The sequence below is a fragment of the Mizuhopecten yessoensis genome, unplaced genomic scaffold, assembly GCF_002113885.1.
Source record: "Mizuhopecten yessoensis strain PY_sf001 unplaced genomic scaffold, ASM211388v2 scaffold1313, whole genome shotgun sequence".
NCBI classification, from domain to species: domain Eukaryota; kingdom Metazoa; phylum Mollusca; class Bivalvia; order Pectinida; family Pectinidae; genus Mizuhopecten; species Mizuhopecten yessoensis.
In genome coordinates, this window is record NW_018403984.1 from 1,182,710 (window position 1) to 1,207,012 (window position 24,303).

The 24,303-nt window shown below is 34.3% G+C and overlaps 3 protein-coding genes and 1 long non-coding RNA gene across 8 annotated transcripts; 2 read left to right on the forward strand and 2 right to left on the reverse strand.

Annotated features, from left to right (window-relative positions):
- The first annotated feature begins 1,905 nt into the window (after positions 1–1,905).
- Positions 1,906–8,616, forward strand: LOC110459557. The gene is made up of 7 exons (XM_021511890.1): positions 1,906–2,030; positions 2,576–2,597; positions 4,168–4,234; positions 5,107–5,127; positions 5,506–5,595; positions 7,346–7,378; positions 7,803–8,616. The coding sequence occupies exons 3-7, from the start codon at positions 4,180–4,182 to the stop codon at positions 8,372–8,374; spliced, it is 771 nt and encodes a 256-aa protein (XP_021367565.1). The 5' UTR covers positions 1,906–2,030; positions 2,576–2,597; positions 4,168–4,179; the 3' UTR covers positions 8,375–8,616.
- A 590-nt stretch (positions 8,617–9,206) lies between these two features.
- Positions 9,207–13,064, reverse strand: LOC110459123. Its single transcript, XR_002463863.1, has 3 exons — positions 12,678–13,064; positions 11,267–11,329; positions 9,207–10,944 (listed from the first exon to the last, which is right to left on the reverse strand). It is a non-coding gene; the product is annotated as an uncharacterized LOC110459123 (long non-coding RNA).
- A 260-nt stretch (positions 13,065–13,324) lies between these two features.
- Positions 13,325–18,338, forward strand: LOC110459579. Of its 5 annotated transcripts, none has more exons than XM_021511919.1 (4): positions 13,325–13,543; positions 14,111–14,479; positions 15,131–15,217; positions 16,000–18,338. In XM_021511919.1, exons 1-4 carry the CDS (start codon positions 13,540–13,542, stop codon positions 16,557–16,559), a joined length of 1,020 nt encoding a protein of 339 aa, XP_021367594.1. In that variant the 5' UTR covers positions 13,325–13,539; the 3' UTR covers positions 16,560–18,338. The 5 variants fall into 5 exon arrangements, with proteins under 5 accessions (XP_021367594.1, XP_021367621.1, XP_021367602.1 ...); XM_021511946.1 differs by having other exon boundaries at positions 13,326–13,537; positions 16,000–18,334; XM_021511927.1 differs by lacking the exon at positions 13,325–13,543 and adding an exon at positions 13,550–13,766 and having other exon boundaries at positions 16,000–18,333.
- On the reverse strand, positions 17,696–20,061 carry LOC110459569 (alpha-(1,3)-fucosyltransferase 7-like). The gene is made up of 2 exons (XM_021511900.1): positions 19,683–20,061; positions 17,696–18,975 (listed from the first exon to the last, which is right to left on the reverse strand). Exons 1-2 carry the CDS (start codon positions 19,689–19,691, stop codon positions 17,719–17,721), a joined length of 1,266 nt encoding a protein of 421 aa, XP_021367575.1. The 5' UTR covers positions 19,692–20,061; the 3' UTR covers positions 17,696–17,718.
- Positions 20,062–24,303: the final 4,242 nt, after the last annotated feature.

Consider the following 24,303-nt stretch of genomic DNA (forward strand, 5'->3'; position numbering starts at 1 on the left):
GTTATATCTGTCTCTTTGATTGGAATATCAAAGTAATTCACTGTCTCCGATTGCAATACATGTATCACAATTAAACCTCAACCATTTATTGGATATTCTAATAAATCTCTGGTATATTTGATTGTTTTCTAAGGGTAAGCTTCAACTTCATTGATTCAAGTTCAACCTAAATTGTAGGGACTGATAAATATAGTTATGTGTATATTTGAAACTTCCAATTATTCCTAATAAACTTAGGAACCAAAGGTTTAATAAGAGACTGATTTTCCAAGAAATTTTATTCATGCAGTTACAAGAAATGCCAGTAGAAAACAAGTTAGTGTGCAGGGCAGCATTGGTAATATTCCTGTCAATAATACTGTGGAAGGTATCCTACCTTCGACAAGGTTTTGGAATATGGGTTTATTCGTAAGTGGGTACCACAGCGTATCCCTGTATGTGTAAGTCTTCTTTCAACCATCTCATGAGGTGTCATTCCTGGTAATAACTGGATTAACGACTTGGTCTTCATCCTCCTGTATCTTTTGAAACCCTGTATTGTATGTTCGTCAGCAGTCGACATCTATCTGAGGAAATCATGATTTTCGGAGTAAGCTCTTTGATGCTGAAGGTTGGAAAGTAGGGACCTTACTTTCAAGAAAGTGAAAATTCATAATCTGAAGTCGATTCGTCACGCTTGTTATACAGCTTAAAAGTAAGCCGTTTTTCATGGTCGTGTGGTAAGTCAATATCGAGAATAGCGGTTTATGTGAAATAGTCTGTAGATGTCCTTGATTTTAAGTTCAGAAAGGTATTAGGTCAGCTCTTCGTCGGTTTAACTGAAATTGAAACTGAAATAATTGTTAACTCTCAATATATTCAGACAAATATATAAAACAAACAAAAAAAGTCGACCAGAAGAGGAACACAGTTTGTTCTTACAGTCTGCTGTAAAATGTTGCCACATAACTCTACAGAGATATTGCCAACCCGGATCTATATGTAATAAGTCTGTGTTCTTACGATTGCATCCTCAGTATCTTCCTTCTTTACATGTGTAGTGTTTTGTTTTCACAAAATATGCCCAAAACAGTTTACAAGCATAAATGATGGAATCTCGATATATACGAATGAAGGCGTCCATTCAGATTGGTGAGCCCGAGTTTCCTCTGGCCCTGACACTAGACTTTGACATTTTGACAGATAGATGTCTGGTGTGGGATATCTATCAAATTGTCTTACTCTGGTGTCGAGTCCACAGGAAACTCGGGCTACAGTTTGTTATGAGGTATGATAATGTAACAATTAAATGTTCTGATAGAAGACAAGTTTTTGAGTGTCGAGTTCTTCAAAACCCACATTTCTCTAGAATAAGCATTGTCATAATACAACAGTACTTAACCATGATTTAATCGTTTACAGAATGACAGAAATAAATTAAGATAGCTTGGATGAGCAACAAGTAGAGCCAGCAATTAAAAGTTGTGTATATAAGGATTCTTTCAAGAGATGTTTCGGAATCCCTCACAAACAAGGTAGGTCCTGATCCTGATCACTAACTGGTCTCAGACGCTAAAGATAGCAAAAAACAAAAATAGGATTAGCTACGGTAGTATGTTGTCTTTCGAAGAAATGGAAAAAAGTATGGGCTGTGTTTCCTTGATCCAATTATTTGTGCATGCAGGAAATGCTATAGTGTTTGCAGACGAAATAAGTTAATTATTAGATGTTTTGTTTGTTGACATGAATATATACTAATAAAGCGGTATTTTGCAGAACATTTGTTACTAATATCACTGATTGATTTGTTTCCATAATACATTGATAACGTAGTTGAATAACAGTGAGAAAATATCACGTTTGAACTTTGTATTCGGCATTGCGGCACGCTAGCTATATAGGTCGTTAGACTATACCACGTACATACTCGCCTGTGTACACACGGGGTGGATACATACGTGCTGTTCTGTGAAAATATTGTCTATTTATAAATCTGGCTATTTTAATAAACTTCCTGCATTACCTGAGGCCAGTCAAACCAGGCATTACAGGTAACTCCGAATACGTTTTAACAATTGCCTATCTTTTTTCACTTATCCTAACTGTCTTCTAATGAATTCTTGAAGACGACATGAACTTAATTGAGTTTGTGTGTATATAATGTTGATAAACAACGGAGTTGACTTAACTTTCACTTTGTAAATTCCGTTTTGGGTTTAGAATTTACGGTTTCCTTACTGATTTAGTTTATTTTAAGACCATGTTATCAATATAAAGTACACCAATTACCAGTTGAAATGCGTAAACAATATATCTTGAAAACCTTGAAGTCGTGTTTTCTGAAATAATTACTATTACCGACAAGGGACAGTAAATTCAAGCACCTCTGCTTCTGGTCCAGAAATTAGATTAAATATTTGTAAACATCTAAACATAAATATATATATCAAAAAGTATATTTCTTACGTTTTGCATTTTTATAATATCTACAAAGCGAAAGAAGACACAAGCTTTTAAGTCTATACCCCTTTTGTTCCCCAAAGCTAAATAATATAACTTCCTGTTTGTTTGACAAGATATTCTGTCTTACATCTAGCACTTTTGGTGACAGAACAGAAGTAGGTAAGTATATATGACCTAGCCATATGAACCACTATCCTATTGTACAACATGTCTGAGTACAGTCTAACATATCTTCACATACAAGTATTAAGAAGGGGTTGATCAGAAGACAATTACTTTCTTACAATCTGTTGACACTTGATCAGGAGGTCAATTTACTTATAGAAAGAAATTTGGTGACCTACAAAGGGAGAACAATACAAAACTGTTCAGAAAATAAGAACAGGGGTTAACGGTGATTTTAATGAAGGATATGTATGTCATGTTAATTTTTGCAGCAACAACGTGTCACACATTTATAAACAGTCAGGTGATAGGACATGAACACAATTACTGTAATCAAATATAGCAAACATTTAAGGCAAGGTAACAACATGTGTTACTTATATCACTGATTGATTTGCATACCACATATATTACATGTAATAACGTAGTTGAATAGCAGTGAGAAAATATCACGTTTGGACTTTGTATTTACTGTTCTGCACGCTACTTTGTCAGACTAACCATATACGCACTCACGTGTGTATTTCTGTGAAATACTTGTCTATTGATAAACCTGGCTATTTAAAGAAACATCTTGCATAACCCGAGATCAGTCAAACCAGGCTTTACAGGTAACTCAGTTTACTTTTTTAACACTAACCTATCTTTTTCACTTATCCGAAATGTCTTCTAGTGAATTCTTGAAGGCGACATGAACTTAAATGAGTTGGTATGTGAATATATTTTTGATAAACAATGGAATTGACTTAACTTTCACTTTGTAAATTATGTTTTGGGTTTATAATTTACGGTTTCCTTACTGATTTAGTTTATTTTAAGAACATGTTATCCATATAAAGTATTCCAATTACCAGTTGAAATATGCATACATTCCGTAAAACAAACAAACGTAATTAACGTTGTTTCCGGTCGTCGTAAATAGGTGTGTTATGTTTTTGTTACGATTCTAAAATCCAGAATATACAAATAATAATTATGATTGTCATTTATTTGAAATTTCAATCCGTGATATATAATAGCATATAGTGACTCAAGTTGTAGTTCAATTATGTGGGTTGACGTTAAGAAAAACAGCAATAACAAAGTAATAACACGTTTGACTGAATTATCTATCAAATTCATGTCACATTCATTCGGTTCTGATTTCACTGTATATTGTTATAAATTGTGTCGGACAAATATTGACTATTTAGTTCGATCCTGATAGAGTTGATATGTTCTCCAAAGGTGATAAAAGTGAATATGCTAGACTATTTATTTAAATTATTTCAAAAATATTGAAAGCGTCACAGAAACAGCGATGTATTTGACAAATTCCGGCTTCAGCTTATGTATTAACATCTACCTCAGCACGACAACATTTTATACTCATTACAAATCTACAACCATTGCGATGACTTTTATTTCACAATAATTACCTTTCCTTTCCTCAGTAGCAATATTCCAGCCTCCTTTGCTAAAAAAAACCCCGATACTTTACAAAGATAGCATAATTAGAAGCTTAATTATGAAATATGGCTAACATACTTTACATACTTAATATACCTATTGTATTTCCAGATTGGAGCCAAAATGAACACTCGTGATGAAGCTCCTACTGATTTAACTTCCTCTTCAACCGTTACAGGTAAATTTACTTAATATGTATAATTTACGTACACGTTAACGTACAGTGGTACCTTAGTATAATGGACTTTGAATTTGGAATTATAACTTCAAAGCAATCAGTTGTCTGGTATCAGCTTATACTTACATTTGCTATGTATCCTTCCATTGCAATGTATTGAGAAGGCAAATGTTGTTATGAGACTATAACAACATTTGCTATTATGACGTCATCAATTTTATTGTTGTCAACACTTAATTTGCTGTTCAGAAATTGTCATATGAATATACAAATATACCGGGCTTTATTAAGTTTGTCATCAATAGCAATGTGTGTTATAGCACCATAGCAACATTTGCTAAAATATTTATTGTCTGATTATTGTATAAGACACGAGATACAACAAGTCTAGTATAATTGTGTGGTCTAATTGATATTGAATAAGAAACATCAGTTGCAGGTGAATTTTAAATGATCTGTCGTACGTCAACAACTTATGTACAGAACATAATAATTAGCTTATTGTTAACCTATTATGATTTTATCTTATGAACATATCTAATCGCATTTTAGTAACGCAAACATTTTAACAAACATCTACAGTACATGGTTGAAGATGTTTTATGCATGGTGTTTTTTTGGAGCAATTAATACATATACTTATGATTATAATCTTATTATTGTCATATATCAACCTCAATTCAAACGCATAAACATATGTTTGTTTGTCGACTGTCATATAGTATCCTACCGTGGGTATCGTTACATGAGTATTGTTTTGATTATGATGTACATATAAACATGGCTTATATATTTGAATATCATTTTGTTTATACGATGCAATGTGTAAGGATGATTCAATTACTCAAATCTGTTGATTTTTAACATTTCAGTTGATGACGCTGGTGCCGTAGGTAAGAATCTGTTCATCTGAAGCCAAAACTCATAATAAAAGGAAATATTATACATTGTATTATACAATCATTTTTCGTCATTACATCTTATGTTTTTGTTTGGTTCCTATTTGGTTTCCAGTTGGTTTTATTGTGTGTCCAAGCTCTTTTGTTATTTTCTCACATATTTTACAGCAGTTACATGTCTATACCGTATTGAAATGTATGCATTTGTTGATAACACGCAGGCTACTTATGCCTTTTAAGAATGAGCATACGACTTATTTGTGTTTGAGCACGTTATTCCTGTCATTTAACACAAAAGTAATATTGTCCTCTATGTTTTTATCATATGGACATATTAAATCACTTGTTGAAATGGAACTATCTTTTTCTTAGTCCCGTCTGGAAGTTCAGCCGCCTCTCAAAAAGAGCGTTTCCCTGGACAGGGAATCTCGTTGGGTGATGGAGCTCAATTACCAATGGAAGGTATGCTTACCTGTTTTCCTGTTCGTTTTATTTTTCATTTTTATACGAAGAGCCCTGCCTTTAAGTCGCGTCGTGACCTGCGGACGTCCCAATCGTGGTCGGTCGGCAACCCTTCCGATGTCTCTCAGACGACGGAAAAGACGTTGTAGGGGGGAAACATTCACGCGAACGGCATATCGACTTGTTGTCGCATTTGACCTTGTATTGTAGCAATGGAGTAGCCTGACCCTCTGAGCTTCCATCAGCCGTACCATGATTGCAAATCAAAATGACAGTAAATAGCAGATAGCGATGTGTATACCTCAAGAGTATCAAGTGGTTTGACCAGATGTTTTGACGAACTTGTAGTCATTTTTCTGCACTTTTTTTAGACACCGGTTTGAGTGAACAGTGACCACCATACTCATCTAACCGGTTTTTATAATTTTAGGCCAAGCAGTTCAAGCATTGTTGCATATTTTGGTACCCTGCGTGACTTTATCCTTTCAGTATATTATGCAGAAATGGTACCCAAGAATGTACAATTTCAACATTTTGAGATTAAAATAAGAAGAAAGAGTTTAAAATAAAACAGAAAGATCAATACAAAATATCAAAAAGCGGATAACATTTCATTGATACATTATAAAATCGTTTACTGTTATCTGAATTCCTCGATATTTTTTATATTAAATTTGATGCATCTTAATTGAATTTGCATTAAAAGAACGTTACAGTATATTGATCGAACAACAAATTAATAAACATTAAACCTGCCTTCCTCAGTTCAAAAGACTTTTTAATGAAGAGACCCAACTCGTGCAGAAATTGTATAGGTATATGACTAAGTGTTGCTGACCAGTGTTTCGAATACCGGTATTGGGTTTTTTTGCGATCTTGGACAACAGTTTAGGCCGTGGCACTTAACGACATCTATGTTGCTCTCAATACTGGTCAATAACTGTGTACTGTATAATATGACCAGAAAGGTCATTTGCTATTCGTTGTTAAATCGGTGAGGCTGATTTCCTAAAAGCAACAAGTTTATATGTTAGCGTAATACATGATCATGTTTATGTCACTGCTATATGCAGTATTATTGCAAGCTATATCCAGTGTTTGATATACCGTATATGCTATATAAGATATCTTCAATATGAACGGAATGATATCTCTCATAAACTATATGCGTAATATAAAAGATATCTTACTAGTATATAATATGTAAGATATCTCATTCAATTTTATATACAAGATATCTTATATAATTCATACGATATTATATAAGGTATCTGATATATTACTCCAGATATTTCTTATAATAATTAAATAAGATATATGTCGTACATGATATTACATATAGTATATGATATGTCAAATATACCATAAAAGATATGTTATAATATATGATATTGTATATAAATATAGAAGACTTAACTGATATGAGATATCTTTTATAAATTAATGAAATACTTGACCGGTATTCCTCCCAACGTTTGCTAGTAAGCTTGATGATGTTTTATGCATGGTGTTTTTAGAAGCAATTATTACATTTACTTATTATTATAATCTTATTATTGTCATATATCAACCTTCTTTCATACGCATGGACATATGTCTGTTTGTTTACTGTCATATTGTATACTGCGTGTCGTTATCTAATAATTGTTTTGATTCTGATGTACATATAAACATGGCGTATATGTTTGTATGTTTCAAATACCATGCAATGAGTAAGGATGATTCAATAATTTAAATCTGATGATTTCAGTTGATGGCGGTAGTGGACGTCAAATTTTCATAGTTAAGAATCTGTTCATCTGAAGCCAAAACTCATAACAAAACGAATCATTATATAATTATTATATATATAAGTATTTTTCGTAATTATATCTTATGTTTTCGTTTGGTTCCTATTTGGTTCCCGATGTCAAAAACGCGTTCCTGTTGGTTTTATGATGTGTCCAAGCTCTGAAATAGTTATTTTGTTATTTACACACATATTTTACAGCAGATACATGTCTTAACCTGATTGAAATTTATGCATTTGTTGATAACACGCAGGCTACTTATGCCTTTTAAGAATGATCATACGACTTAGTCGTGTTTAAGCACTTTATTCCTAACATTTAACACAGAAACAACATTGTCCTATATAGATACGTAATCGTCAATTTATATATAATTAACGACATATAATCAATTACTTTTTCACATTGCATTTATAGATTGGCAGTTTTACTTCGACACGTTATCACCTAATTTATCTGCAAACCTTGATGACCTGGCAGCCTATTTGGATCTTCCAAGTGACCAATTGGTCAGTATCAGAAAAGGATACAACACGGAGCACGAAAGATGTTTCCATGTTTTGTGGTCATGGCTCCAGAAAAGTTCTGTCAGAAATGATACAGAAAGGCTTAAACATTTGCGCGATGCCTTAAAAGCGGCCGGGAGAAATGCTTTAGCCGAGGAAGATATCCCGACTAGAAATATGTACGAATACAAAGGAAATGTCCACGACAAAGAGAAAAAAATCCAGAATGGTAGAGAAGCTCTGAAAATAGCAAAAGGAGTTGGAGATAATAGTGCCCGGCTTGGGAGATATTTCAATTTGAAAGAGGAGGATATTGCACGCATTGTCAGCAATACCCATGGCGATGCAGTGAAACAAGGACAACAGATCGTAGAGGCGTGTATAAATCAAAACCTTCTTAATACCCGCCAATATCTCTGTGATGGTCTGAACTATATAGGGAACATATTGCTGATCAACGAAATGAACGAATACTGGGGTTAAACTTTGTATCGTTCACAAAGGGGACAAATTAGGAAAAACACATGTTGATCGAAATAAGGTAAAAACTATCAGGGATCCAGAAACAAACTATCAAACTTGATATATATGCATGCGTTTCCTTTATAAAAAGTAAAATGGAAAGCAATTTCAATGATAGCTCACCAAAACGCTTTGTGTAAAAAAGAAAAACAGTCAATTGATATTAATGGAGATCATTTTGATTAAAAAGGTTAAATTGTAAATTATTGTCTTGTGATTTTTTTAAATTGCTACCATGCCTTTGTTTATGATGTTTACGATCATCCGAAACTATAAAAGACTAATATTTGGGCACATGGGTAGGTAACATGAAAAATGTAATAACAGGTCAAGCGTCCTTTAAATGTGGCTTTATATATTAAATCTGTCACCTTAACCTAAAATGACACATGTGTAAGATTCACACAAATGAACTAAACCAAAAAATGTCCAGTTGCTACCTCTTTTTTGGGAATAATTTTATACTGATTGCCATGTTTATGTCATTCCTCTCCGGTAATTAGAAAAAAACCAAATATAGTATTTGCTAAGTTAGTCAAAATTCATTGCAATCGGTGCAAAGATGTTCAGACACCAAAACAAACGATAGATAGAACATGGTGACGAAGTATAAGAGGCAAAGGTTAAAACACAAGTCACCACCCTTTAGATGATACATGGGCTGGCATATGACATCAATTATACATTATAATGATATCAAAGTTTTGCTTTTTACATAAACAATGTACATATAAAACGTGTCGCAACGTTTCAAGATCGACTGGTCCTTTTGTCAAGCTATGACTGAGTGAGCGATTTGTATTATTTACCTGTACAACGATGTGACGAAATTGTTTATTTTTCATGTCACTCTACCCGAGACATTTCGCCTTTCGATAGGGAGCGTATATAGGTTACAGGTAGGGTGTATATCTCGCCCCTCCCCTGTCATGTCAGTATCGGGTCTCAGCTGGTGTCCCCCTCGTCTCTGTTCATGTTCTGAGTTTTCCTGATTTTTATTGCTTCATGATTTGTCTCATGTTTGTGTGTTGTTCCCTTTTAACTACCTTGGTATTGTCCCATTGTACTGGGTGGCGGATGTTTTGCGTGTGGATCTGGTGAATGTGATGTTGCTCTTTTTCTCTACGTCCTTTTGATGTCCCTCCAGACGTGTACCAAATTTTCTCCCAGTACTTATATATGACTGCTGACAGTAACTGTCTGAGGGTTGTCAGTGGTATCGTTTGGGTGCTGAAAAGTGTTTCCTCTTCACCCGTGCAAACGCCTCAGATGTTCCCTTCACGTAGGGTATAGTGACCCAGCCAGTGGTAGCCACAACGGTTGAGCGTCTTTTATGTGTTGTTCTTCCCTGTGTCTATCGTCCGGCTCTGTGATGATGTTATTGCATTTGTCGAGGGCGATAGGCGAAATTTCTCGGCTCGACTGACATGAAAATTATACAATTTCTATATCTAAAGTATACTGAGGGTATTGTTGAGGCCTGCATTAAGATTGTGGCAGGGTCAAAATCTTAATAGTGTATATAGTAAGTTTTAATTCTTAGTGTTGTATTATTTTATTAGCATCAATTAGTATCGTCATCAGCTAATCATTTTACCTTTCACCAATCACAATGTGTAGTCCAAGTATTGACCATGTATATGTCATTGTGTGTGTATTTACCTGTATCTAGAGTGATCTGAAAGGTGCGTGTGTGAGTGGTGGTTAGCCCACTTTACCTGTATAGGTATATACAGGTAAGCATATACCTCTATAAGTGGAACCTTCTAATTGGTCACCTGACATTATATGATGATACCATTGGTTGAGATTTTGACCTAAACATTTTTGTATTGGTCCTCGTTTTCCCTCCACATTTTGTCTGTAAGAAAGATATACATCTTTGTGTGATTTGGTAGTTTCGAGTCAGATCTTGGAGAAGCCACTTGAGCTTAGCATTAATATTCTACCATTTCTGCTGGACCTGGACATGGCTTCATACTCCTGTACGTTTCTATTTTTCTTCTCTTTTAACATATAGTTTGTATAATGTTGTAAACTATGTAATTGCTACTTTTTGAATGTAATTGAGTCTGACAAAATGTTGGAAGACTGAAAGTTGAATTTAAAGTAATGCAAATCTGTTGTAAAAAAGCCCTCGTAGGGACCCAGGATGTACGTCATGAGTTCACACTAAAATGATAAAGAAACTACATTATTCCCTTATGTGACCAGGAAGGATCCAGTTATCATCGGACACATCCAGTTATTATCCGGATACATCCAGTTAGCATCCGGACACATTCAGTTAACATCCGGACACATCCAGTTAACATCCGGATACATCCAGTTAACATCCGGATACATCCAGTTAACATCCGGATACATCCAGTTACAGTGGCGATGGTAACTGGGCTGGTTTAGTTCCCAGTGAATGTTTGAAGAACTCACAAGGCTGTACAAATCAGTTCATGTTTATTCTTGCACTTATATCATCAAATTCCATGAACCAATATCTGTCTGTTTCATCTTTTACATGTATATCCTGAATTCTGTAACAGATACAAATAAGACACATTTAGATGATACACATATCCCTTACATCTATACTTACACCTATACTTGCATGTATACATACATTATCATACATGCATTACATACATACGTACATATGACCCTATTAATTCAATGTTACTTCAAATAATCTATGAAACCATATCATTCTAACAATACACAATATGTTAGATTTTTTAACCTTTACACAATATAAATACAGTCTAAGGGGAGATAATCTACCATCAGCATTACATTTAACATTAACTTGAATGATACTCAAAATACAAACTTCGCAATAATACATAGATATATGTGTACCTGGCTATGGGCCGAATTCCTAGACTCTTCCAATTGTAATCAATATTCAGTCGACCCAGGGTCCTATGCATAAATAAAACACTACATGTTACAATGGTTCTAATTACTCTTAAAACAACTTCACCAAAATAAAACCATTATAAGTACCAAGATATCAAGTGGCTTCTCCAAGATCTGACTCGAAAGTACCAAATCACACCAAGGAATATCTTTCTTACAGACAAAAAGTGGAGGAAAAACGAGGACCAATACAAACATGTTTAGTTCAAAATCTCAACCAATGGTATCATCATCTTATGTCATCTTATGTGACCAATTAGAAGGTTCCACTTATAGAGGTATATGCTTACTTGTATATACCTATACAGGTAAAGTGGGCTCACCACCTCTCATACACGCTCACCTTTCAGATCACTCTAGCTACAGGTAAATACACACACAATGACATATACATGGACAATATTTGGACAACACATTGTGATTGGTGAAAGGTAAAATGATGTGCTGATGATGATACTAATTGATGCTAATAAAATAATACAACATTTAGAATTAAAACTTACTATATACACTCTTAAGATTTTGACCCTGCCACAAGATATTTTACTGATTTACATTAAATAATTTCATATAGGAAAACAATAAACAACGAAAATAACACCTTTCGAGAGCAAGCTTGGCAAAAGTAAACATGAATATTTACAGTGAAAAGTATAAATGATAAATAAATGAAAAATGATTTGGTTTAAGTAGAAATATTGTTGGAATGCTTTGTGAATATCAAATTTGAAATCCACCGTTCACGGTACCGAGTGTTACTTACGGACTTATGTGTGTTTATACTATTTTGATAAATACCGTACTGTATATCAAAATTTAACGTATGAACGTTAATTTTATGACTCTATATATGTACTCTAGCTTTTATTATTCCGTCTACAAATATAGAGAGGTTGTTATTAGGACATTTATCTGCTTTTTATTCCGACCACATACCCCTACAACCCGATATACGTGGTAGCGACAATGCCAATAATATCATAATCACAATTCACAAATATTAGATATCCCGACAATCAAAAGGAGAGGTTGTACATATTACTATTATACTTAAAGCACTAATGTTTATAAACACGCCTTTACGCCGATTTCTAATTTAAATCTCGGCTACAGGCCAGGCGAAAGGATACGTTTAAACAGTTTTTATATAATTCAAAAATAAATAAACCCATGTATAATTTTTGTTCTTTGTCTTGGATTTTATACATGTTACCTATAATTGTAAATGTCTTTTGTGACATGCTTGAGTTCTCTCCCCTTGCTCGGCTCCAATGTCCACTTTCAAGTTTGTCTTGAAACGGAATACCTCGAAAATGTCACTGTGTGCATTATTACTTAATAATATACTTACCTAACTATCTATACTCGTCCAATAGATAAACCTTTGTTAGGACCCGTGACCTATATTTTGCATCATGCTCTCTGAATTGCCTACATACTGCCTATATCTACGAATTATATTTGAAGTATATTTTTGATTTTCCCTCTTGGTGCCTCTTTCAAGGAAAGAGTGACCAAACCTCAATTCCCGGAACAGTAAAGAAAGACGTACAGTTCTATTTTCAAGCACAATTCTACGAAGAATATTTAGGGCATCATATTACCTTAGGTTACCCCGATATATAATATCGACTTTCACATATATCAAATGATCGTTTATATATGTCAACGTTTTAGATTATCAGTTAATAATTTGACATCAATGAAAATGTCAGTTTGGCATTCTTAAGTGGGATACAAATCTTTATCAGGTAAATTGATTTAGATAGTATAACATATTTACATTCCACCTTTGTTTACCAAGCAATACCAACACCCATGTTTGTTTGTTTTAGTTGTTGTCCCGCAATCCTGACAGTAACGCTTGTACCAAAGGTCCAAAGTACACTGGATTTAGTATAATATTTAAAGGACCAGATCGATTTGAAAAGCCGTTTGTCATTTTATTGTAAAATATAATCTAAAACGAGGTAAATCAAATATATCAGATCCATCACCAAATGCTGGTGTAGCTATGAATCGCTCCAATTACGCATACAAAGCATGTGTTAACTACACACATACTATCTATATATGATCACAGAAACGTACGAGGACATACACAAACGAATTACACATAGAATATCTAACCTTGTAATTGTGCGTAACGCGAACTGCACCCAGAAACTATTTATAGAAGCGAATGATAGTTAAAGACGGGGATCTACAAAAGTATGTGTACGTTTAGTTTTAGTATATATTGATGGAAAAACGTATTTTTCCTGGTTGTGTCTCTCTATAAATCGGACCTTTCGATGAGATATTTTTGTTATCAATGAGTTGTGAAGGAAGATACGGGTGCCTATTACTCTGTTGCTGATATACACCACGTGACCCCTATTCAAATTCGTGGAAACTTCGCAATGTAAAACTAACCCTAAGAGGATATGCTACAAAGTAAGTACGTGTTTCCAGAAGGTTACAGGGATATTTATAGATGAGAACTACACTGTATATTTATATTCATTCCACTGTCTGTAAAGGCTGTTGTCTAACAATCTGTCCATAGAAACATGATACATATGTACGTGTCTGTGTGTGACCTACATAGCAAGCAGGAAGCAGTTCCATAACAAGGTTTATTATACATACATGTATAACATTAACATTGAATTGAAATGTTGGATCTATCGTTGTTTATGTATTATCCAGTTATACACAGTTCTATTGGTCCATTTTACTGACATACTGAGCAGTATTGTCTTGTGTATATGACCATATAATAATGTTGATTTCCTGTCCTAGGTAATTCCATAATGACAGATACCGAAGAGGTTCCCATAGAAGTAATTGAGTTACACAATCATATGGTTGATAAACTTGGAAGTGAAATAGGACAAGAAGATGACAGATTCCATCGATTAATCAATCTGTTTGATAGAATTCCTCTCCAACCCACAGATAAACATGAAATTAAAAACATGTCAGATCTTATTGGGATACTTATGAATTACACAACGATCAAATACGGAGAGTATAAGGCATTAACTGATAAGCTGGAGATAACTCATAAACGAATGAAGTCGTTGGTCATTGAATATGTTAAGAAAATGGACATTGCCTGGAGGCGAGCCAGGGGAGAGAACTCCAGCATGTCACACAAGACATTTACAGGTAAGGCATATATATATATTGGTCAAAGAAGTATTATCAAACTTCCCAAATAACACTGGATCCTTGCAAAAGTATTTTTGTAGGATAAGAGCGACTTAATTTAATTGCTATGGGAGCAAGGAAGTAAGCATACCAATGTAGACAAAGCTGTTCCTTTTTTAAGACACAAAAAACACAAAGCAATTACATTATATATATAAATTTATATTCTCTATATTAAATTTAAACTTGAGACTATATGACCCTTGACAAAGAGTTGTCATCAACATTTTAACTACTTTAATAAGGTCCCACACGTTTCTATTGATATTCATTTCTATTATATTTACTTGAAAAAAAAAGCAAATTGTATAACTTATTAAACAGCCTTATTAGTGATATATTATGCATGGATAAACATATCTTTGAGAATTTACATTAATATATGTAAAATACATTGTTCGAGTTAGGAGCATGGCTATTAATTTGTGTTTTAATAGAATGCTTACAATCAAATTGAAATACCGTGACTTATTTGATCAAGGCAAAAATATACCCTCATAACAATACACACGTTCTATATCATATTGTTATAGTCAGTTGTGTACGATCTATAACATGATCTGTGATCTCACTATGGTACTGTGATAAAATATTGATATCCCGATACAGATCAAGCCACAGCATATGGTGGGAGCAGACAGAAACCTGGTGTACAGGCTGTTCAGGGTACGAACGAACATCCCAAAACTGATAGAGGTATGACTGTAATGTAGTATAATTAAAGAGTGTTTTGTTAGACATTCTTACCTACTCCTCCTTAAGACAAGCATATCGTAAAAAGTACGAATTAGACATCAAGACAACCGAAATAAAATAAAACTTTTTTCCTTTCAACAAAGAGAGGGAAAAACCAAGTAGTCTTTAAGGGTAGACATTCATTACACTACATGTGGCACTCGTCACGATGTTTAGCCAAATCTAAAAGGTCAACAATGATCTTAGACATATGGACGAGGATTTCATCATGAAAGACAATAAAGACTCGTTGGTGTCTCTGATGCATTAGTTATATAAGTTTATACAGCCGTGTAGACCTGACAGAGGATGGACATGATAGGTTGTCACTTTACATACTAAATAAAGTTGATGTATTGGTATATATCTAAAACTACTGAAACAATAAAGCAAAGTGGAATGACCTCAACCATCGCTCTATAACACAATGCTGGACTATGTATTATAAACAACAATCACTTACCATTTGAAGATTTGGTATTTACTTCACATCACGGTGTCGTATCCACCAAAGCCAGATAATAAAGAATTGATTGATCATTTTCCATTGGGCAATGCTGAATTAACTGCAGGGCCAGGACAGTGCGAAAGTATGTTATATTTTATGTTTTGTTAACAGCATTGGTATATTTTTGCATGGTTTGACACTTCTACATCTAAGTCATATCCTGTAAATATCTAATTATAGTCACAATCAGCTAATAACATGTAAATGACGAAATGGTTTGGTTTATTTATTGCAGAGTGGCGGTTTTATCTGGATTGGATATCGGATAAATTAACCACTGAAATAAGCACAGTTGCAACCTATCTACGCGTTTCATCAGATAAGCAGACGCAAATTCATAAAGATAACAACATTCAACATGAAAAATGCTTCCAAATTTTATGGGAATGGTATAGGAAAGCACAAGAAACAAATAAAATAGAGGTCTTAAAGGATGCGCTGATCTCGGCTGATAGAAAGGATATCACAGACTACGATATACCCCAAACAACAAGGTTCACTGGCGATATCCCATCCCCAGAAACACCAGTGACTGCAATCGACTTGCAGAATGTGTCTAAACACATCGGAACTGATTATCCTTCTTTGGCGCGGTATTTTGGAATTGACGAGGCTGACATACATGCGTCAAAGCATGACAAAGAGAGAATACAGGAGCAGGCCAGGGACGTACTTCAAAAATGTACCAATCAAACGCTGTTAAAAACACGTCAACAACTATGTGATGGTCTATGTTACAAAGAACGCAAAGACATCACCGATATACTGATAAAGGGATGGCAAGTTGCTAAATGAGCCAAAACCAGCGGCATATTGATTTTAAACCTAATACGTTCTCACTTTTGCCAGCGTATTCAAATGTTCTTAAGTTTAAACCATCACAGTGTCAATGAAATTATTTACTTTTGCACGTCCAAATCTTAGGTTCCTATACAACTGTGCAATCGCTCTGAATACGAAAACTGCGGCATTTCATTGACAAATACCTTATTATTGTAGCCAGTGCTCGCCAAGTCTTTCTGCAAAGGTTATGAAGGATGGGAATGGAACAACATGGTGTGTCAGTGCAATCTGATCATAGACTTCAGTGAGTAATATCCCGTGTCTCAACTGGTATTTACCTGTCAAAGTTACGTAAAGCGTATACACCATTCAGAAGATCGTATGCATGCCTTCACGAGCTAACTAATTTATACTAATTACATTTTGTATGTCGTAACACCTTTATACTCTTCGGACACGTATCTGTAATGTTATCGGAAGGGACGTGGCCACTACACTTTTATTGTGTTTCTGAGTCTCCATATGGCCTGAATAATCTGAAAAGACCATGTTTGCAGCATGATATCGTCAGTGTTCGGGACTTCCATCTACTAATAACTTGGTCATTACATTTTTATGGTGTATCCGAGTCTCGCTATGAACTGGTTTAATAAGCAAAGACCAAGTTTTCAGCATGATTTCTTTCACGTTTTTGTGACTTCCACCAACAAATAACATCAAAACAAGTGGTATACAATACAATGTGGATGTGTCCCAACTCGCTATAAAACTATCTACTAAGTGTATTATACAATTTGGTTAGCTTATAAATGAATTTTGCAGTTAAAATAAGATAATAAAAGAAGAAAAACATAATTGAATAAAAAAATATGTGTCTCTTTATTAGGTGTGTACAACAATGTGTACATAATTGTGACATTATATAGCTGATCGTAGCTCTACATCATACAAAATATCGATATGACCAGGTGTTCCTGGTGTTATAGCGTTGACGCAAAGGCGTTCCAAAAGACTGAAATGTCGCTGTAGTTTTTTCTACTCTCCCGCAGGCTTAGCGTCGAAATTACAACACATAAGCGCAGCTTAGATGCAATCAAAGTGCGCATCCTAGCGGAGAGCAATGGTACTAAAGCAGGTATTTCAGTCATCCATTCCAATGTCTTTATATTATTTATTTGAATTTATTGTACAAATCCTTCGGTTTATAACATGCAGGTTGCTGGCCGGGTTTTATGTACCACGCAGCTATATCACCATAGATACGGCGGTATTTGTTCTCGTTGTGAAGACGCTGACAAAGGTCGCATATCCCTTTATTCCAACTGTTCAGTATTCCCTCAGTATAGAAATATTTCCGCCATCTAAAAAACTTCTGATATGCAGCCATGTTTGAATTAAGACCAGACAGATATATACCGAGATGTACTGCAGACCGGAATTTCTTTGTATCGATGGTCGAACCTGGTGGATGGTATAGCGAACGATTAGCGCCATCCCGTACAACAGGCACAATGTTATACCGCAAAACCAAATTCAACGACTTCTCTGTAACGTAATCCCGACATAGCGCGTTCTCCAACGACAGATAAAATTTGTAAGTTGGTACAGTTGCTGAGAAACATTTGTTTTTGTGGTTCTGGGTGATGTTCCATGATGTCTTGTGTCTATTTTTGCCGTAACATTTCCGTTCACCACATTTTCCATAAATGTCAACGTGTATACCACTTCTTTTAATTTGTTCGACATACTCCATACGCCTTGAAGGTGTCCCACAGTGACTTATGAAGCCTACGGCAACTTTACTCCGTACTTTTGATTTCAGTTGAAGCATGAAATCATCGTCCAGGACCTGCGACCTTTTAACAAATCTTCCGTGTGGAATGTGAAAATCAGAATCCCGTCTATAGGTAAATGTCCAGTTGATCTTCCCCATGAACTTATTTAGTACATCTTTGTCTGCAAAATTTTCTGGTGCTTCGAATTCGGAGAAAATCCATACCTGTCCCAAACGTTTTTCAGGAACATTAGGTAGTGTATGCATATTGAAGAAAACTGCATCACTGGCCGCTAGTTTGGTCACATCTTTGGTAAGGGTACAGTCTTGTACAGAACAGTTCTGGAATACGGCTGAGCTATCTGTCCTACCCTCCATCCAGTCGTTCCACCAGTGCAGAGGATTATAGAATAGGATCAATTTCTTTTTAGCTTGTTTGTTTGGAGCACGAACCATGGCTCCAGTATTCCTACATGTGTTACATCCATTTCTATGTTGAGTCTCGTTTTCATGTCCGGTTCTGACGTGAGTTATTCCCGCAGCAAAGTGTGACGTCATGGACAGTCGTACGTTATACACTATGTACGTCATCATGATTACGGTAACCATTAACAGGACGTAACATCCCCTCAGGAGGTATTTTGTACTGGTATGCTGCAAAAGAATAAGGTGTCATTGTATGATACGAATGTTAGGAACAACCTACTTGCATATATAACTTATAATGCCGTTAGCGTGAAATATAAAATATGGAGAAACCTAATATGGGTTGACATTGCTCAAAATCTCTATATCTACATATCTATAACATCAATCAACAATATATACTTAATAGATGATTCAATTTAATTTAATTCTCAAATGTCATCGTCTTCTTGTCTGGTTGTTGTCTTCATATTATATTCGTGTTAATTGCTGAGGTGGTATTCAGAAACCATTTACAAGCACCAAAATTTGTTCTATGTTCAAGCAAACTTTTAACATAAAACATTATTTACAACATGAAGCAAACTTTAACGTAAAACATCGCAAGGTAAAATAAATTAAAGGAGACATAATAACATACTACGTGAAATACACTAAAATTTAAATCAAAATATAAAATCAGACATAATATAATGTCAAATACATGTACATTGTACTCATGAAATAAACCAAAACGTGAAACACTATAGAATGAAACAACCATGAAATGCAACATGACGTGAAACACTGTAACGTGAATAACTTGACTGCGTGAAACAATACCACACAAAGTAGAGTTTGCAAGCCAACATGACGTGAAACAAACCATAACGTGAAACATATAATACAAAAACGTTAAATACATTTTAACATGAAACAGACTATAATGACCTTACCGTTGACATTCTGATAACATCGATTTCATTTAGGTCCTATGCAATTCCGCTAGTTTGTTCCATTCAAATGATTTGTTGACGTACTGCAATATTCGTTATGTCGTGTTGACAGAAATATAACGCCGTACTTTTAGTATCCCTCGATATGAAAACTAAAACATCCTTGTTGACCACCAAGAAAGATATTTTGCATGTAATTAGAGGTCGAAGTATCGAACTGACAATTTATTTTAAATGGCTAACTGGCAGGGTATTCCCTTACACAGGATATCAGTCTGTTCATTATCAGATCCCTGTAATGTATTAACGCCACGGTCGCATTGTGTATATCTTCCAGACCATGCTGTTCTGTGTCTTTAGTTAACTAGTTGTATATACACTATATATGTTTTTAAATAACTTTATTTCTTGTGGCTTAAAAACAAAGCTTTTGTTACTGGTTTGATTTGGTTTTGTTAATCTTGTTATTTCACGTGGGAACTCTGTGTGACGCTCAACTTTAAATGGACAGCGTAGAGGACTGGTTAACCCCTTACCGGTATAATTTGACCGGGAGGAATGCTGTGCTGGGTACCTTTGGCATGGTATTTCAGTGAGGTAGCACTTTAAAGTCAGCATCAGATTCGATATCATAATGAGGCGACACACCCTCATACCACATCCAGCACACAACATACATTACACAAATAGCAGCACGATTTTAAATGACTTTGGATGTTAATATGCTAGGACGTTAAAATCATTCAATTCAAACCAAACCAAAGCCTTGTGTCTGAAATAATGGCGGGTAATTTCAATTCAAAAGTTAATATCGAAACAAAATGGTATATTGCGCAAATATATATCAATATGAAGTTACTTAGGCTTGCTATAGGCGATTGAGTTTCTCCTGTGGTTAAGCCATTGCTACAGGCAGCTTTGGTTCAATTCCAGGTGAGAGTTTGGGTCTTTCAAAAGAACTTTGAAACATGTTGTACTTTTGCTTGTCCTTAGAGACGAAGGTAAGACACACCGCACTCGTGAGATTGAACCTGTACAATTTGGTACTTGATAACGCATGTCAAAAATAAATTACACTGCATCACACAGATGTTAAGTCTTTCTAAAACTAGAGTAGTGACAACGCAACAACAAGGCAAACTTATTAGCAAGGTCCAAATCATCAATCTTTATATCACACAAAAAAGAGCTTACTTCCGAATGAGATCACGCCGGCGACCATAACTTGTGCATGGTCTTCATCGACCTGCATCTCTTGAAAACCTTTGTTGTACTTTTGCTTGTCTGCAGTCGACATCCATCGCAGAACACGTGATATTCGTAGCAAGCTTTTTAAATATCGAATCAACTTAACAAGTTAATCACTGTGAGTTTGTGATGCAGGGGTGTTACTATCAACAAAAGGAAAGTCGCTATCGTAAAATCGAAACAGTCACGCTTTTCATGCAAATGATAGAAAGCCGACCCTGTTGGTAATGTTGTTAGTAAAGATTGGGGGAAGCAGTTGATTAAGAAGAGTCTGCAATGTCCTAAATTTCAAGATAAGGAGCATTTGTTTGGTTTGGTTTTATAGGGTTAAATGTCCTATCAACAGCTAAGAAGTAGGGTATATATACGATCGACGCAGTCAATAAGTTACAGTCAGCATATCACTGATATATCGTAATCCCGTTGGAATTAATATTATTGTTGGCATATGGTAATAAAATGATTTTGTCTATGTTCCGGTTTATAAAAACTTATCAGTGATATAAGAAGCCAAAATGGTGAAGTTGAGCAAAATGGGAGATAAAAACAAAATACATATAACTAAACAAGTAAAATAATAAGGCAGGGATTTACCCGGAAATCACTGAAAACGCACAAGAATAAGACAAGATATGTCGGCAAGATTTTAAGCGAATTTTACTAATCGTCGAAAACTGGATAAAATGGAAGTGAAGTAGTAGTATGTCCAAAAAAGAGAAAGTCGGGGTAATAACAAAAAAACACAAGGCACTAATGTAACATAATCAAAACATTGATAACCATATCGCACAACGACATAAAATATTTTGTTTTGGTATCATTTTACAATTAAATATTTTCTTATGGTATCACTTTACAATTAAATATTTTCTTATGGTATCACTTTACAATTGAATCTTTTCTTATGGTATCGCTACAATTGAATCTTTTCTCATGGTATCACTTAACAGTTGAGTATTTTCTTATGGTATCACTTTACAATCGAATATTTTCTTATGGTATCACTTTACAATTGAATATTATCACTTAACAATTGAATATTTTTTATGGTATCATTTTACAATTGTATCTATTCTTATGGTATCACTTTACAATTGAATCTGTTCTTATGATATCACTTTACAATTGAATCTGTTCTTATGGTATCACTTTACAATTGAATCTGTTCTTATGGTATCACTTTACAATTGAATCTGTTCTTATGATATCACTTTACAATTGAATCTGTTCTTATGGTATCACTTTACAATTGAATATTATCACTTTATGATTGAATCTGTTCTTATGGTATCACTTTACAATTGAATATTTTCTTATGGTATCACTTTACAATTGAATATTATCACTTTACAATTGAATATTTTCTTATGGTATCGCTTTTCAATTGAATCTGTTCTGATGGTATCACTTTACAATTGAATCTTTTCTTATTGTATCACTTTGCAATTGAATCTGTTCTTATGGTATCACTTTACAATTGAATCTGTTCTTATGGTATCACTTTACAATTGAATATTATCACTTTACAATTGAATATTTTCTTATGGTATCGCTTTTCAATTGAATCTGTTCTTATGGTATCACTTTACAATTGAATCTTTTCTTATTGTATCACTTTGCAATTGAATCTGTTCTTATGGTATCACTTTACAATTGAATCTGTTCTTATGGTATCACTTTACAATTGAATATTATCACTTTACAATTGAATATTTTCTTATGGTATCGCTTTTCAATTGAATCTGTTCTTATGGTATCACTTCACAATTGAATCTTTTCTTATTGTGTCACTTTACAATTGAATATTATCACTTTATGATTGAATATTTTCTTATGGTATCATTTTACAATTGAATATTATCACTTTACAATTGAATAATTCCTTATGGTTTCACTTTACAATTGAATATTTTCTTATGATATCACTTTACAATCAAATATTTTCTGATGGTAAAACTTTACAATCGAATATTTTCTTATGGTATCGCTTTTCAATTGAATCTGTTCTTATGGTATCACTTTACAATTGAGTCTTTTCTTATTGTATCACTTTGCAATTGAATCTGTTCTTATGGTATCACTTTACAATTGAATCTGTTCTTATGGTATCCCTTTACAATTGAATATTATCACTTTACAATTGAATATTTTCTTATGGTATTGCTTTTCAATTGAATCTGTTCTTATGGTATCACTTTACAATTGAATATTTTCTTATTGTGTCACTTTACAATTGAATATTATCACTTTATGATTGAATATTTTCTTATGGTATCACTTTACAATTGAATATTATCACTTTACAATTGAATAATTCCTTATGGTATCACTTTACAATTGAATATTTTCTTATGATATCACTTTACAATCAAATATTTTCTGATGGTAAAACTTTACAATCGAATATTTTCTTATGGTATCACTTTGAAATCGAATATTTTCTTATGGTATCACTTTACAATTGAATATTTTTTTATGGTACCACTTTACAATTGAATATTTTCTTATGGTATCAATTTACAATTGATTTTTTTCTTATGGTATCACTTTACCCCAAAGAACTGAACAATAACTTTGACAATTAAATTGTTGACATTACAAGTTAATATTAAATTATATTTACCCTCACTTCAAAGTTTTCTGGATTAATGTAGCATGTCGACGTTACACTACAATTGACATTATATACAAAAGACATTTGTGTTGAAGACCATTAACATTCGTCACCGTGGCCTGATACCCAACTGCCTGCATGACTTAAGACTTGCGCCATGTATATAGGATCATTGTCAACCTGGCCCCTGCAGATTGAAGGAAAGAACACACCTGTTTTAACTCGTACAGGTAAGAGGCGACTAATGTACATGTGGTGCCACGGTTTTCTTCTGCTTAGGGATTGAGAACATTATTATTGAAATTAATCTCCTGCCCTCATTGCAACACTTGGGAACTAGCTCTTTGCTGACTTCCCTTTTGGTGGTGTTCCCTATGCCCTCCATCTCCATATATATCATGGCTGGTGAATATTTTAAAGCACAAAGATTGCCAATCTGTGTCCTGTATGTTCAGCTACATGACAGAAGTATATCGACCTGCTGTGTTGCATTGCAAGACTTAACAGGCGATTAATGTGAGTCAAACGGCAGGAATGCAGCTTGTCTTGTGTCCACAGTAGAGACAAGTCCGAGTTTCCTCTGGCCCCCACACCAGACATGGACATTTTGACAGATAGATAAATATTTTCTTGTGGGAAGTAATTCTAGCCAAACTGAATGATTTAGGATAGATATGCTTCATCTTCTATATACAATACTCTAAGTAAATCAGGTCTGAAGTGGAACCCTTCACAATGATAACTCCTGGAGTAGTACAC